Source organism: Myotis yumanensis, unplaced genomic scaffold (assembly GCF_028538775.1).
Source record: "Myotis yumanensis isolate MYYU_CA2020_CCGP unplaced genomic scaffold, mMyoYum1.0.hap1 SCAF_13, whole genome shotgun sequence".
NCBI classification, from domain to species: Eukaryota; Metazoa; Chordata; class Mammalia; order Chiroptera; family Vespertilionidae; genus Myotis; species Myotis yumanensis.
This window is the reverse complement of record NW_027223764.1, coordinates 22,694,098-22,709,037: the sequence shown is the minus strand read 5'-3', so window position 1 is coordinate 22,709,037 and position 14,940 is coordinate 22,694,098. Positions and strand designations below refer to the sequence as shown.

The 14,940-nt window shown below is 37.9% G+C and overlaps 1 protein-coding gene across 3 annotated transcripts in view; it reads left to right on the top strand.

Annotated features, from left to right (window-relative positions):
• Window positions 1–5,833, top strand: part of TBC1D12 (TBC1 domain family member 12) — a 90,620-nt gene extending 84,787 nt beyond the window's left edge. For all 3 annotated transcript variants that reach the window (XM_070432668.1, XM_070432667.1, XM_070432669.1), the window contains 4 exons: window positions 870–998; window positions 1,785–1,894; window positions 3,942–4,200; window positions 5,077–5,833. In XM_070432668.1, coding sequence (XP_070288769.1) covers window positions 870–998; window positions 1,785–1,894; window positions 3,942–4,200; window positions 5,077–5,145 — 567 coding nt within the window. In that variant the 3' untranslated portion in view covers window positions 5,146–5,833. The remainder of the gene's footprint in view (window positions 1–869; window positions 999–1,784; window positions 1,895–3,941; window positions 4,201–5,076) is intronic.
• The last annotated feature ends 9,107 nt before the right edge of the window (window positions 5,834–14,940 follow it).

Sequence of the window (14,940 nt, the reverse complement as noted above, 5' to 3'; positions counted from 1 at the left end):
AAAAATATTTTTATTGAGTTCTAGAGAGAGAGAAAGGGAGGGGAAAAGAGAGAGAAATATGGATATAAGAGGGAAACATCGATTTGCTGCCTCCTGCCACAGGTATGTGCCCTGACCAGGAATCAAACAGTCAACCTTTCAGTGCCCTGAATAATGTCCAACCAACTGAGCCACACCAACCAGGGCAATCTCTTTTATTCTCAGTTCCTCACTTTCTGCCTCAGACAGATATGTTATAACAATGAAGACCATCACCTCGTTTTTATTAAACTTTGTGGTTCTATATTTTGAAAGACTTCAGAGGAAGATGAAATAAACTAGTACACTGAGATAGGCTATTGTAGCAAGTAAAAGCTGATATTTTTTCCAAAATTTTATATATATATATATATATATATATATATATATATATATATTTTATTGACTTCAGAGAGGAAGGCGGGGGGGAGAGAGAGAGAGAGAGAGAGAGAGAGAGAAACAGCAATGATGAGAGAGAATCATTGATCTGCTGCCTCCTGCACACCCCCTACTGGGGATCAAGCCCACAACCCAGGCATGTGTCCTTGACTGGAATTGAACCTGGGACCCTTCAGTCTGCAGGCCGACGCTCTATCCACTGAGCCAAACCAACTAGGGCAGAAAGCTTTTCTTTTTAAACCATACCATATAGTCAAAAAAATTTAAAATAGATTTTATAATTATTAATGAGTTCTCTGTATTTACCTTTGTTTGTTGTGGGGGAAAAAGAAATCTTAGTTAATTTTACCTTATAATATTACTTTGTAATTTTTCAGGAATGCAATAAAATAAACACTATAGAATTATTATTATTATAAAACAATTTTGATTAATTTCCTTTCCCTTTGAAGGTCCAAGGGATGTCCTTCATAGCAGCAGTTCTTATTCTCAATTTGGAAGAGGCAGATGCCTTCATTGCGTTTGCAAATCTCCTGAATAAGCCATGCCAGTTGGCCTTCTTCCGTGTGGATCACAGCATGGTATGGACATTGGGAATGAATCATGTTTTTTGTTGCTAGTCAGTTTCAGAGTCTGAATGCCCTTTTAAATAAGTTTTTATTGATTTTTAGAGCTAGAGGAAGGAAAAGGGATAGAGATATAGAAACATCGGCAAGAGAGAAACATCGTCAGTCGGCTGCCTCCTGCACGCCCCTTTCTAGGGATCAAGCCCGAAAACCTGGGCATGTACCCTGACCAGGAATCGAACCTCAGTCTCTTAGTTCCTGAGTCAATGCTCAACCACACCAGCTGGACTGAATGACTTTTTAGATTGTGAAAACAATAGAAGACTAAAGTAATCTGATCTAAAAATAAGATTTTCTTATGCTGAGTGAAATAAGTCAGGCAGAAAAAACTAAGAACCATATATTTGCTTATGTGAAATATAAAATTGAAACTCGTGGCCACAGACAGCACTGGGGTGGTTGCCAGAGGGAACAGGGGGTTGATGGGGGCCTAATATATAGTGATAGAAGATTATGTGACTTTGGGTGGTGAGCACACAGCACAACATACAGATCTTGTAACATAGAAGCCTATATCTGAAACCTATATGATCCTATTAACCAGTGTTACCTCAATAAATTTAATAAAAGAGTAATATAAAATAAATTTTTCATTGAAGTATAGTTTTATGAATGCATGATGAAGACTCAGAAAGAGGTGCTAAGCAAGAGTTTCTGTTAATTTATAATTGAGGATTTATTTAATTTCTCTTATTTCTATAGCCTACTCTTTAATAATTTTATTGATATTTCCATTTTTAGATGTTGAAATATTTTGCAACATTTGAAGTATTTTTTGAAGAAAATCTCTCCAAACTATTTCTTCATTTCAAATCTTATAGTCTTACACCAGACATATACTTGATAGACTGGTAAGTGATAACTTATGAACATGAAATATAATAATTAAAAGGAAACAAAGTATAACTTTTTGTGTGTTTTAGGAACTAAAGTAAACTCATGCAGAGGATCATGAATATAAAAAACTCTTCCCTTACAAATAAAGAAACTCACATATTTGTGGGGAGACATTTGATTAAGAGCATGGACTCGGGTTGAAATCAGAATCTCTCAGTTTGTGTTTTAGTTTCTTACCTATAAAATGGAAATAATATATTTTGAGTTGTAGTGAGGGTGTTTTACATGGATTATCTCATGCAATGCCTAGTTCATATTAAGCTTTCAGCGTTAGTTGCTCTATCTTGTTAACACACAAGGGCTTGTGATAGTTATTATAGTGTGGTATTTTTTTTTTAAACTGGGGGCTTTGTTTTTTTCAAGGCTTTGTCCAGCTTTCTGACAGGAATGATGTCTTATTAAGGTGCTAATGTCTTTTTTCAACTTTACAATTCCAGCTTCTCTGTTTTAACTTAGAGGGTTTGCCCAAGACTTTGGTGAGCAGTAGCCAGTTGATTATAGAATGGCAGGTGAATTTTGCCAAAGAGATGGAAGAGTTGATCTTAAGATAGGTTAAGAGTACATATGAAACATTTAAACCTTAAATCCTAATCATTTGAAATCAGTGGGTTTCATGTGAATTTTTAATATAGAAAAAGAAATTAGTGGCATTGAGCAAATATGACATCTTCCCAGTTATTTGGGCTTCTATATTTATTTAGACTTTTTTTTAAAAAAAGTTATTTTTCAGTGTATTCTCTTTCATTCCCACTAGGAACGTTAGAGTTCCTCTGGATTATGTTATGGGACCCAGAGGACCAAGATCAAATATTAAATTTCTAAAGAAGGGGGGAAAAATAACTCAGTTGTCAGTTTTGGTGACTGAACATGAGGCACATCAGGGTCACAACTGATAGAGGGAACAGGATGGAACTGAAAATGAGCGAGTACCACATATTAGAAACTGCCTAGGCACTATGAGTTTCTACTTTAAGAAGTAGACATGGATTTTTGTTTCACTGCCTCTTTTGAATTTGTTATATACAAATCCTAGAATCAATTGTGTGGGAAAAATAGGAATAAAAAAGTGGCAGTGCTAATAAGTTTTTTGTTGTTGTTTGTTTTTTGTTGTTGTTGTTGGAGCGTTTTTAGTTCCCTTTCTTAAGTTTCATCAGCCCTAACCTGTAAAACACAGTCTATGTAAAAACTGTGTACTTTCTTTGCCAATGCAATTTTAAGGAGAAGTTCTCTAGCACCTATTCTCCCTACTTCCCCAACCAGAATGCCACCCTGAAGCACCACTGGATAATAAATTACATGATCAGACATTGTCAGCAAGGAGGTGAAAAAACCATTTTGGTGATTCTGTTGGAGCGTTTACATTGCTCCAAAAGAAGTAGTAAGTAAAGTTTGGTTAAGGAGGAAAAAAAATAACCAGTGGATGTTTGTGGAAGGAGAAGAGAAAAGAGAGAAGTAAGGCTTTATAATTTTGTATTTAGGTTACTAAAAGATGATACTTGGGTTTCTTATATAATAACAATAACTAACTTTTATTGAGTATTTCTTATGTGCCAGTCACTGTTCTAAAAACACTTTACATATGTTAACCCCTTTATTTTTTAAAACAATCCTAAGATGTAGGTATTATCTTTTGTTTACTAATGAGGAAACAGGTACAACAAGAATAAATAATCTTGCTCAAAGTAACACAACTAATAAGTTGCATATCTAAGATTCAGACTCAGGCATTCTGGTTTCAGAGCCATACCCTTAACAGCTAGGCTGTTCTGCCACTCTAGTGTGTATTGGGCCATGTCTCTACATAAGGTTGTAAATTCACATAATCTACTTATGTATTACTTAATTTTGTTTTACTCAAGCTCTTTGAGGGAAGAAGCCATATTTTATTTGCCTTTTTTATCCCTAATTAAGTACTGGGTTTTTTTAAATATAGAGGTGCCTAATGAGTGAATGAATAAATAAATGAAATTTTTCAATGAATATTTTTCCCCCTAATTTTAGGATCTTCACCCTATATAGCAAATCACTACCACTTGATCTGGCATGTCGAGTCTGGGATGTATTTTGCAGAGATGGAGAAGAATTTTTATTTAGGACTGGATTAGGGATCCTGCGATTATATGAAGATATTCTCCTGCAGATGGATTTTATTCATATAGCACAGTTTCTAACTAAATTACCAGAAGATATTACATCAGAAAAGCTGTTCAGCTGTATTGCAGCGATTCAGATGCAGAATAGCACCAAAAAATGGCCTCAGGTAGAGTGACATTTTTCTACTTCTAAAAGATGTGTTAAAACAATCAGTTGACTTTTTATTTAAAAAAACAAAACAATTATGTATTTCTCAAATGTTAGTGCTTAAATTTAAAAAAAAATATTTTAAAAATAATTCTTGACTTTGAAAGAGCAAGAGTTTAAAATAGATTGCTTCTCTTTCACCTCTCCAAATCTATGGATTTATTTTTCTGTAAATTCAGTAATATTTTATGATTTTAGTGAAGTACAACCTACAATAGTCAGTCTTTGCCAAAGCAAATATATTATTATTTCTGTATTTCAAACAGACAGCAATTGTATTAAACACCTGTTGTGTACTAAGGATTTGCAATAGAAAGAAAATAATGTATGATCCTGGGTTTTTAGATGCTTAGACTTGTTAGGAAGCAACCATTGGCAGTCTAAGTAACATAAAAGATAGTAGTATTATTTGCTCCATGAATGATAGACAATAGGCATTATAAATAAGCTCAGTTTTATTGCTTATGAAAATGAAATGTAAGGATATTGGTCCAGAAAATGTTCTGTTATTAAATAGTAATTTAAGACTACAGGATGGGGCAAAAGTATGTTTACAATTGTGAGAACACAAAATACAGAGTTTATTCTTGTTTTATTATTTATTAATTATTATATTATTTTCCATATGAACAACTGTAAGCCTCCTTTCCCCCACCCTGTATTTAACAAGTGATGAAAACTGGAAACTAAAATATATATCATAAAATTGGGTTGAAACAAAAGGATTTGAGAATGACAGTCTCAAACTTAAGTGTTAATATACTATAGTTATTTAATTCTCTTAAATCTACATGGTAGTTTTTTGAGGATTAATCTTTACTCTGTATAATTTCAGGTCTTTGCATCTGTAATGAAGGATATTAAAGAAGGAGACAAGAATAATAGTCCTACTCTGAAAAGCTAATCTTCAAAATTAACAGACTAATTGGAATATAAATGTCTTTTGATAAAAGTTTGTTGTTTCCTATGTAAAAAGGATGGAGAAATCTAAAAGAATCAAGACATGGAAAACTGCTGATTTTGAATTCCATGGCTGAAGTAAATGAAATAAGTAATCTATTGACAGTATTAATTTTTTTAAAAGTATTTTGTAGGGAGCATCATTTTACAAAAGAAAAAGTTTAAATGACTAGTTCATACTCCATAATTTGGAGTGAACAATAATGCAATAAAAAATTTTTAACAGCTTTGAAGATACTTTAAACTTTACATCTTTTTTTTTTTTTTTTTTTTTTTTTTTTTTTTTTTTTATTAACAGTTACCATACAAGCACTTTGGAGGTCAGAGCAGGATTGTTAAATACTACTTTAACTTCCAAAATACTATTTGAAAGTACAGATATTGTCTATCTCAAGTTCTGACCTTTTGAAATTTTATAGACCAAGAATAAGCAACTTTGGTTGTAAATTATTTAAATTACTGAAGTTGTTTATCTTCATTCACAGGTTGGGGCAAATCTTGGTTATCTGGGAACTGGAAATACTTGGAAAGTTGATTTGCATATGTTTTTCCACTGTATCATGTCTATTTGTTTTTTAAAGAGAATTGTTTTTTTCCCTTAAGTAATCCCTATTAAAGAAATTTAGCCTTTCTGTTTCTAGTTTAAAAAATTGTTCATCTAGTAATTTAAGAAAGCTAATTGGTAGAATCTTTGCACTTTAGTGGACTGAAGACTTGATTTGGGGAGTAAGTCCATAAATATAAATGAGATTTTTTTTTCCACTGGTAAGAGTAAAAAAGTATGAATTCTGACAGTTCTTGGCAAGACTTGATATTTTTTAGTTAAAATTCCTTCACTGTTTGTAGAAATAAAATGTTAATTTCAGTTTGAAATTTGAAATCTTAATATGTAACCAAGTCTATGACTTGTAAAATACTGTGCATAATTTTCTAATCAAAGTAAATAAGAGTAAAAGATAAAGTGAACTTTTTTCTAATGAGTCTAACTTTGATGGTATAGTGGATAGACAAATTATTAATTATTGGTAAATTGACATTAAATTTATTATAATATGTTTAATTCTTATACCTAAAATAAATCACTTGAATATTATGAGTGATATATAATATGTTGTTTGGTTAATAATTACATTTGCTTTTATGTTGCAGTTTGGTTTGAAACAACACAGCACACTATTTCTGTTAGTGGTATATTGTCTTCAAACTAACAAGCCTGAGAATCTTGTTAGTGTAGTGACTGCCTCTTTAGGAGTATGGGACCAGATGTGCCTGGATATTTCTACCCCATGGGTCATTCTAGCCTAGGGACCACTAGTGGAACCCTCGGAAGTTAATTCCTGTCATAGGAGCTTCCTTAGTGGAAACTAGTAGTGTAATAAAATATTGAGGGAGTACTCAGGGTCTTATAATAGGTTTTACAATAACATTTTGACTCTGGTAAATACTTCCTTCACCTTGGTGACCCTGATAGAGGGAATGTAAGCCCTGGCAGTAATCTCATTGAGGTTATTCTACCTGCCTGAGTTTAATCTTCCTTTTGTGTATTTCTTTCCTGAGTTGGACCTAAGTTACTGTATTTCTTTTTCTCATTTTTATTATTGTACAGTTTCTTTACCTTTCAAGTATAAATGTATATATAAAATGTAAATACAAGGAATTCACTAAAAACCACTATTAACAATTACTGTGTAAATAAAACTTGTAAGCAGAGTAATTATGTGAAGTGAGTCTTCATTATTTTGGGAATATCTGGTTTATTTAACCACATTTGGAGGGAAAAAAAGGAATAAACTTTTTTTTTAATATATTTTATTGATTTTTTACAGAGAGGAAGGGAGAGAGACAGAGAGTCAGAAACATCGATGAGAGAGAAACATCGATCAGCCACCTCCTGCACACTCCCCACTGGGTATGTGCCCGCAACCAAGGTACATGCCCTTGACCGGAATCAAAGCTGGGACCCTTGAGTCCGCAGGCTGATGCTCTATCCACTGAGCCAAACTGGTTAGGGCTGGAATAAACTTTTTTGTTGCCAAATTTTTCTTCCAAGGGATATACTAGGCCTTCAGCCTCTTGAGACTGACAGTACTGGCAGCTAAAATATTGTATTGTATCATGCCTTGTACCTCCCATAGGAGTTATTTACATAGTCAATATATGAGAGTTTTTCTTTTGGTTAAAGTATATTTTCAATTAGAATAAAACTTTTCCTACAGCCCCCAAGATACTGTGAAATTTAACATGGTGTTTCATTTTGTCTATATCTACACTAATAAAAGACAAACATGCAAATTGACCATACCTTTGCTATACCTTAAGCCACGCCCACCAGCCAGTCAGAGTGACTATATGCAAATTAACCCAACCAAGATGGCGGCCGGCAGCCACAGAGCTGAAGCAAGCAGGAGGCTTGGTTGCCCCAATGATGGAGGAAGCCAAGCTTCCCGCTTGCCGCGGCAGGCTCTGAGCTCCACTCAAAGCAACAAAGTTTCAATTATAGAAGGTAAATAAACCCCAGAAAAAGAAAAAAAGGAGAGGCTGGGAGCTTCCGTCGCTGGGGGGCTTGGCCAGCCTGAAACGGCCCTCAGCCCCTCACCCAGACTGGCCAGGCGCCCCAGTGGGGACCCCCCCACCCTAAAGAGGGTGTGGCCAGTCTGAAAACAGCCATCAGCCCCTCACCCAGGCTGGCCAAACCTCCATGGGGTGAGGGTCCCAACTGGGGGGGGGCTTGACCAGCCTGCAAACAGCCATCAGCCCCTCACCCAGGCTGGCCAGGCACCCCAGTGGGGACCCCCACTCTGAAGGGGGTGTGACCAACCTGCAAACACCCATCGGCCCCTCACCCAGGCTGGCCAGGCACCCTAGTGGGGACTCCCACCCTGAAGGGGGTGTGACCACCTGCAAACAGCCATCAGTCCCTCACCCAGGCTGGCCAGGCACCCAGTGGGGACCCCCACCCTGAAGGGGGTGTGACCACCTGCAAACAGCCATCGGCCCCTCACCCAGGCTGGCCAGGCACCCCAGCAGGACCCCCACCCTGATCTGGGACACCCACCCTGATCTGGGACACTTCAGGGCAAACCAGCCGGCCCCTACCCATGCACCAGGCCTCTATCCTATATAATATAAGGGTAATATGCAAACTGACCCTAACAGCAGAATGACTGGGAATGACTGGTCACTATGACACACACTGACCACCAGGGGGCAGACGCTCAATGCAAGAGCTGCCCCCTGGTGGTCAGTGTGCTCCCACAGGGGGAGCTCTGCTCAGCCACAAGCCAGGCTGATGGTTGCCAGTACAGTGGTGGTGGTGGGAGCCCCTCCCGCCTCCTCAGCAGCGCTAAGGATGTCCGACTGCAGCTTAGGCCTGCTCCCTGCTGGCAAGTGGACATCCCCCAAGGGCTGCCAAGCTGTCAGAGGGATGTCTGCCAGCTTGGGCCCGATCCCCCAGGGAGCGGGCCTAAGCCAGCAGGTGGACATCCTCCAAGGGGCCCCAGACTGCAAGAGGGCATAGGCCAGGCTGAGGGACCCCCCCCCCACACCCCGAGTGCACAAATTTTTGTGCACCGGGCCTCTAGTATATATATATTTGTCTACTTAATCAATATGTATATTTCTCACTTCATTGTCCTTTTAGCCCAGGTCTATGTTGTATTATTTAGTGCTACTAGAAGAACCCAGTAACTATCATAGTTTTCAGAAATCACAGAACATAGTCATAGTTTTTGCTGATTTATTCTGCATTGATGACCTTCATATAATGTTCATGGTTTGAGTATATTTGACTTACAAAAGTTAGGTGACATTTGCAAAAAAGCATTGAGATTTTCAAAGCCTCTGACTTGAAGATAACAGCTTTCATTGTAGCTTAGGAATTAATGCTATTTTTATCTAGAAAAGTAAAAATTTTAGGGTCTATACTGCTGGAGGGTGTAATTCTAAATAATATACTCATGGAATAATTTACATAGCTTCATAATGCCATACGATTTATTTTTATTTTTTCATAACCAATTTTTGTTTAGGTAATATAAAACTATTTTGTATTCCAGGAGTATATTCAAATAGCAGAGATTGGTATAAAAGAGGCAAAAAAATATGTGAGGTAGCATTGAAAAATTAGATTTTAATTTGCCATGACTAGTTGACATAGTGTCAGTAAACAAAGTCTTGCCTAAGGGGAAAAATTGATTTTTGTATCAAATTCATATTATTTTGATGTCAGAGCAGTATCTAAAATATGAATTCCCAAATGTAATAAAATTTAATTAATTAGAACGTCACTGTTTCATAACGTAAAGACAAAAATTAAAGTCTTTTTAAAAGATTTCAGGGAAACTAGCCACTTCAGAGAGAGAAGAAAGCCTTGGCCTTCAGATACATATTATATTTATACATATATATGTATATATATATATACACACACATATATATATATATTTAGTATGTTTTTAATTGATGTCAGAGAGGGAGAAACATCAGTGATGAGAGAGAATCATCAATTGGCTGCCTCCTGCATGCTCCCTACTGGGGATCGAGCCCAAAAACCAGGCATGTGCCCTGACATGGAATCAAACCGGGACCTCCTGTTTATGGGTCAACGCTCAACCACTGAGCAATACCAGCTGGGCTATATAAATATTTTTTTAATGCTCACCGGAGGATATGCCCATTGATTTTTAGAGGAAGAGAAAGAGAGAAACATTGATCAGCTGCCTCCTGTAAGGGCCCAAACCCACAACCCAGGTATGTGCCCTGATTGGGAATTGAACCCTCCACCTTTTTGGTGTATGGAACAATACTCCAACCAACTGAGCCACCCAGCCAGAGACTTGCAACCAGGGAGCAGAATAGGCAGCAGCTGCTCATCCCAGGCTAATCCTCTGAACCAAGCCTTGTTTGCTTGCTAACAGTTTAATTGCAATGGAAGTTAATTACTTGGCACTTTGATGAATGCAGGAGCATTTGTTAAGCTCTGATTATTTACCAAGCACTGACTTTAATATTTTATTTTATTATTTTTAAATATATTTTTATTGATTTCAGAGAGGAAAGGAGAGGGATAGAGAGAGAGAAACATCAATGATGAGAGAGAATCATTGATTGGCTGCCTCCTGCACGCCCCCTACTGGGGACCAAGCCCACAACCCAGGCATGTGCCCTTGACTATAATTGAACCTAGGACCCTTTAGTCCGCAGGCCGACGATCTATCCACTGAACCAAACCAGACAGGGCTGACTTTAATATTTCAATAAGCGAAATAAAGTTACCAGGCTTGGGAAGTTAACAAAATTGCATTTCTTTCTAAACCTTCTACCATTCATATTGATCTTCCCTTGATTCCAATTAATGAGATTTTACTGTGTGTATTTCATTCTGTGCATTGGGTTTATTTTCTAATAAACCCCAGGAAGGAAGTCTGAATTTTTAAAAAATTGCATTTGCAAAAGTGTTTAATTTGTTGCACATTTAAGTAAACATTAGTTTCATGATTTTATTTAAGGTAAAATAACTTGTACTATTGTAATGTATTTGGAAAATCACTTTTGTAACAAAAATGTAAATGATAAATACAGACTCAATACATAAAATTGACAACGATGGTGTATATATACATTTGTTCTCATTCTCATCTGCCGGCATAATACTCTGCATAGTGGTGTTATAAAAGCAGAAAGTAAAACTTTAAATTTTTCTGGTCTAGGCAGTATTGATAATCAATATTGTAAAGTAGTTGATGTATTTTGATTATCACCTAAATCACATGGCTTTTAATTTTAGCATCTATATTCTTAAACTTTGAAAGGGAAGTATTTACAATCTTTGTAGATTGTAAAAGGCTTTGAGTGCTATGTTTAGACTAACGAGAAAAACTGGAAAGTGTTTGAAAGTGTTCTATTCTTAATATACTAAGTGATTTTTAAACAAATTGTACTGCAATAAGGTAATTTCTCATTATTTTGTTTTAATATTTCTTATTATTCTATTTTTAAAGCCACTTATGGAAACCCATGAAAAGTAAGCAATTCTCATCAAACTTAATTAGGCATGTTTTATGATCTTTGAAAAGATCATAAATCCTGTCATTTCCTTGCTTAAGACCCTCCAGTGGCGCACTCCTTATAACAAAAATCCACTCTTCATCCTGCTCAATAAGGTCATATCTGTTCTGGCCTCTGCCTCTCTCTACAATTCCAACTACTACTCAACCTCATTAACTCAATTGTAGACCTAATTTATTTATTGTCATTTCTCCATCTGCTAACCTCCTATCTATCTTAGGACTTTTACTCTTGCAGTTTCCTCTAAAGTGTTCTTTGCCTAGGTCTTTGTATGACTTATATTCTCTTTCATTCAGGTCCCTGCTTAATGTCACTTACTCAGAGTTAAGTTTTATGTAAATATCCATTTATCATTCTTATGACCTTACTCTGCTTCATATTTCCTTATAGTATTGAGCCAAGCCAGTAAGCCAGGAGAAGTGGAATGGGGAAACTGAGACAAATAGCTGAACAAACTGGCTGAGCAATTTATAGCCAGATATAGAAGGTCACCTCCTTAGAGAAAACATCTAGGCCTCAGTTTGTTTTTTCCACTCACTACCGGCTGACCCTAGGCAAGACCCACACAGCTCCAGGCCTAGAAAAGGAGCAAACCACCTCCCCACCCCCACCCCCCTCGACTACAATGACTTAACAACCACTGCCCTGGCACTGACCGATCAGTAAAGAACACACCTGGAAAACTGATGAATATTCTGCTAAAACCTTTCCGAGACCTCCCCTAAGATTCCCGCCTGCAAAAAAGAAAGAAAATCCTCTAGACAAAGACCAGCACGGGCTCTCCCTCTGGCAAGCAGCCTGAATCATTCCCTTTTCCCTCTCCTTCCCCCACAGGCATGCATCTCCTAAACCGAAACTCTTACGAGTCCCCACCAAGACTTGCAACCAGGGAGCACAAGAGGCAGCAACAGCTCATCCCAGGCTAATCCCCTGAACCTGTCCTCAACGCCCCCTTTTCTCTGACTTCCCAGAGAGCTAAGGCAGCCCAGCCTAGCGCTTACCTGTTGCTGCTTCTATGCTAGGCCCTTTCATGTTTTACTTTCCCCAGCTTTAATAAACATACGCTCATAGTCACCTGGACTTGTGTTGTGAAATTTTTCCTACACAAAGTTAAGTATCCACTCACTACCGACTAACCCTAGGCAAACCCACACAGGGCCAGGTCCCCTGTCCGGTAACAGTACCTATTATCACTAGCTGACATTGTTTTCTATAGTTGTTTTGTATTGTTTCCACTACAGCATAAATTCTGAGGTCAGAAACGCTGGTTTGCTTGGTTTTTAAACCACTGAATTGCTAGTGCCCAATAGAGTACTGGGCGCTCACTACCCATGATGGAATGGATGAGTAGGCTATTATTTTGGCCATTCCTCAGTGAACTTTCCCTTTATTTAGAGTATTTCTATTAGAGACATTATGCACTTAGCCAGAAATTCAACTCAAATTTTTATTTTTATAAATATATTTTACTGAATTTTTACAGAGAGAAAGGGAGAGGGAGAGTTAGAAACATCGATGAGAGAGAAACATCCATCAGCTGCCTCCTGCACACCCCCCACTGGGGATGTGCCCACAACCAAGGTACATGCCCTTGATCAGAATCGAACCCGGGACCTTTCAGTCCGCAGGCGGACGCTCTATCCACTGAGCCAAACCGGTTAGGGCTCAACTCAAATGTTTAAAGGTTGAGTAGAAGAGAATGAAATAGGAATCAGAAGGATGTGGTGTCAGAAGGAACAAGTGTTTTTCCCAAAGGAGTGATTGATGGTGTTATATGGCAATGAGGTTCAGATGAGGACTAAAAGATGTCCATTAAACTTAGCATCATGTAGATCAGCGGTCGTCAACCAGCCACTGTGAGGTCCGAAAGGTTGGTGACCGCTGGTTTAAGGAAATATTTGGAGCAGCGGTCGCCAACCGGTGGTCTGTGGACCACTGGTGGTCCGTGAGGTCTGAAATGTTGGCGAACGCTGATGTAGATAATTGATTTCCTTATTTACCTGGGTGAGTATTGAGTGGGGCGGCCAGACATGTGATTGAACAATCAGTGGGAGGCAGGGGAATTAAAGATGGGTAATGTAGATAATTGTAAAGTTAACTGTAAAAGGGAATGGAGCAGGTAATAAATAGCTGGTGGGAATAAAGGAGGTTGTCTCTTAACTTTTTTAAGATGGAAGAGTTTTGAGTATTTAAATGTGAATGGAAAGTATTCAGTAAAGGCTTAAATAGAGAATGGGATAATGTGTAATCTAAGATTCTTGCATAGGCTGTAGGGAGATGGATCCAGAGCAAAACTGGAGGGAAAGTGGGAAAGGTGTTCAGATGCAGGTAGATTTGTAAATTTGGTTTCGAGAATCTGAAAGTCTGTCTTGTAAATATTGTTTAGTTTGTGAGGTAGGCAGAAAGTGGAGTCATCTAATTTAAGCTAGAGGGAGCGGTTGTGTGTGTGTGTGTTCCTTTTGTTTGGATTTTTTTCCACTTCTATGATTGGATGGATGGTGAAGTCACTAATATGAAAAGGATTTTTAGAAGAGGAAGACATAAAAAGCAGTGTTTCAAAAGTCAGGGAGGAAGAAATTTTGGAGGATGGTTTGGTGAAGGTCAAAAATCTTATGTAGCCCTGGCCGGTGTGGGTCAGTTGGTTGGAGTGCTGTCCATGCACCAAAAGGTGGGGAGTTTGATTTCAGATCAGGGCACAAGCCCAGGTTCCAGGTTCGATCCCATCCCAGTGCATGCGGGAGGCAGCCAATCAATGTTTTTCATATTGATGTTTCTCTCTCCCTTCCTCTCTCTGAAATAAAAATTTTAAAAAAGAAAATCTGATGTAGAGTGAGACTGATATTTAACTGTATTTGAATAGAAGGAGGTAGGATTTAAGAGTAATTATTGAGATTACATTTTATCTTAATACTGAACTAGGAGAAAGACAACTTTGGATGGTGAACACAATACAATATACAGATGATGTATTATAGAATTATACATTCGAAACAATCTTATTTACCAATATCATCCCAATAAGTTCAATAAAACATTTTTAAAACACTGGGTTTAGGTCCTGTTTTATCCAAAAGTAACTGCAAAGTTTCTGGGCAAGCCAGTTTTTCTCTGAGCATCAGTTTTTTTCACGACAATGTAGGAATAAAAGTAATCTCTGCTAATCTCCACGTGTTGTGAAGGTTGCTGAAGATGGTTATGATAGCTGTGCATTGTAAATCCTTCAACTTTGTACCAATACAGTTACTGAAGTTGTTGGAGTCAGAAATGGTATGGCAGGCATGCCACACATTCTGAGGCGGAGGAGGGAAACAGGAACTTGTGGAAAGGGACTGCAGACTACAGGGGGTGGGCGTGCTTGAAGGCTGAAAAAACAAAACAAAAAAACAGACAAGCGGAGCCCTGCGCTTTCCTGTGGGCGCCACGCTCATTACTGGTGTATTGAACGACTGACTCTTTCCTACCGGCCACAACGCTCGATTTATCACTGCATCCAGGTCTCCCTTATCCTGAAACAACTTTCTCAAATTCCACCATAATCTTAACTTACTATTTTTCTCTCCCACTCACAAAAGAGCCCTTTTCTTGGTTATTTCGGGGAATTTTAACTCAAAATGTGAGGCGCGGACGGCGGGCGAGCTTGGCAATATTTGTTTGGCACCCTCACCTGGGCACC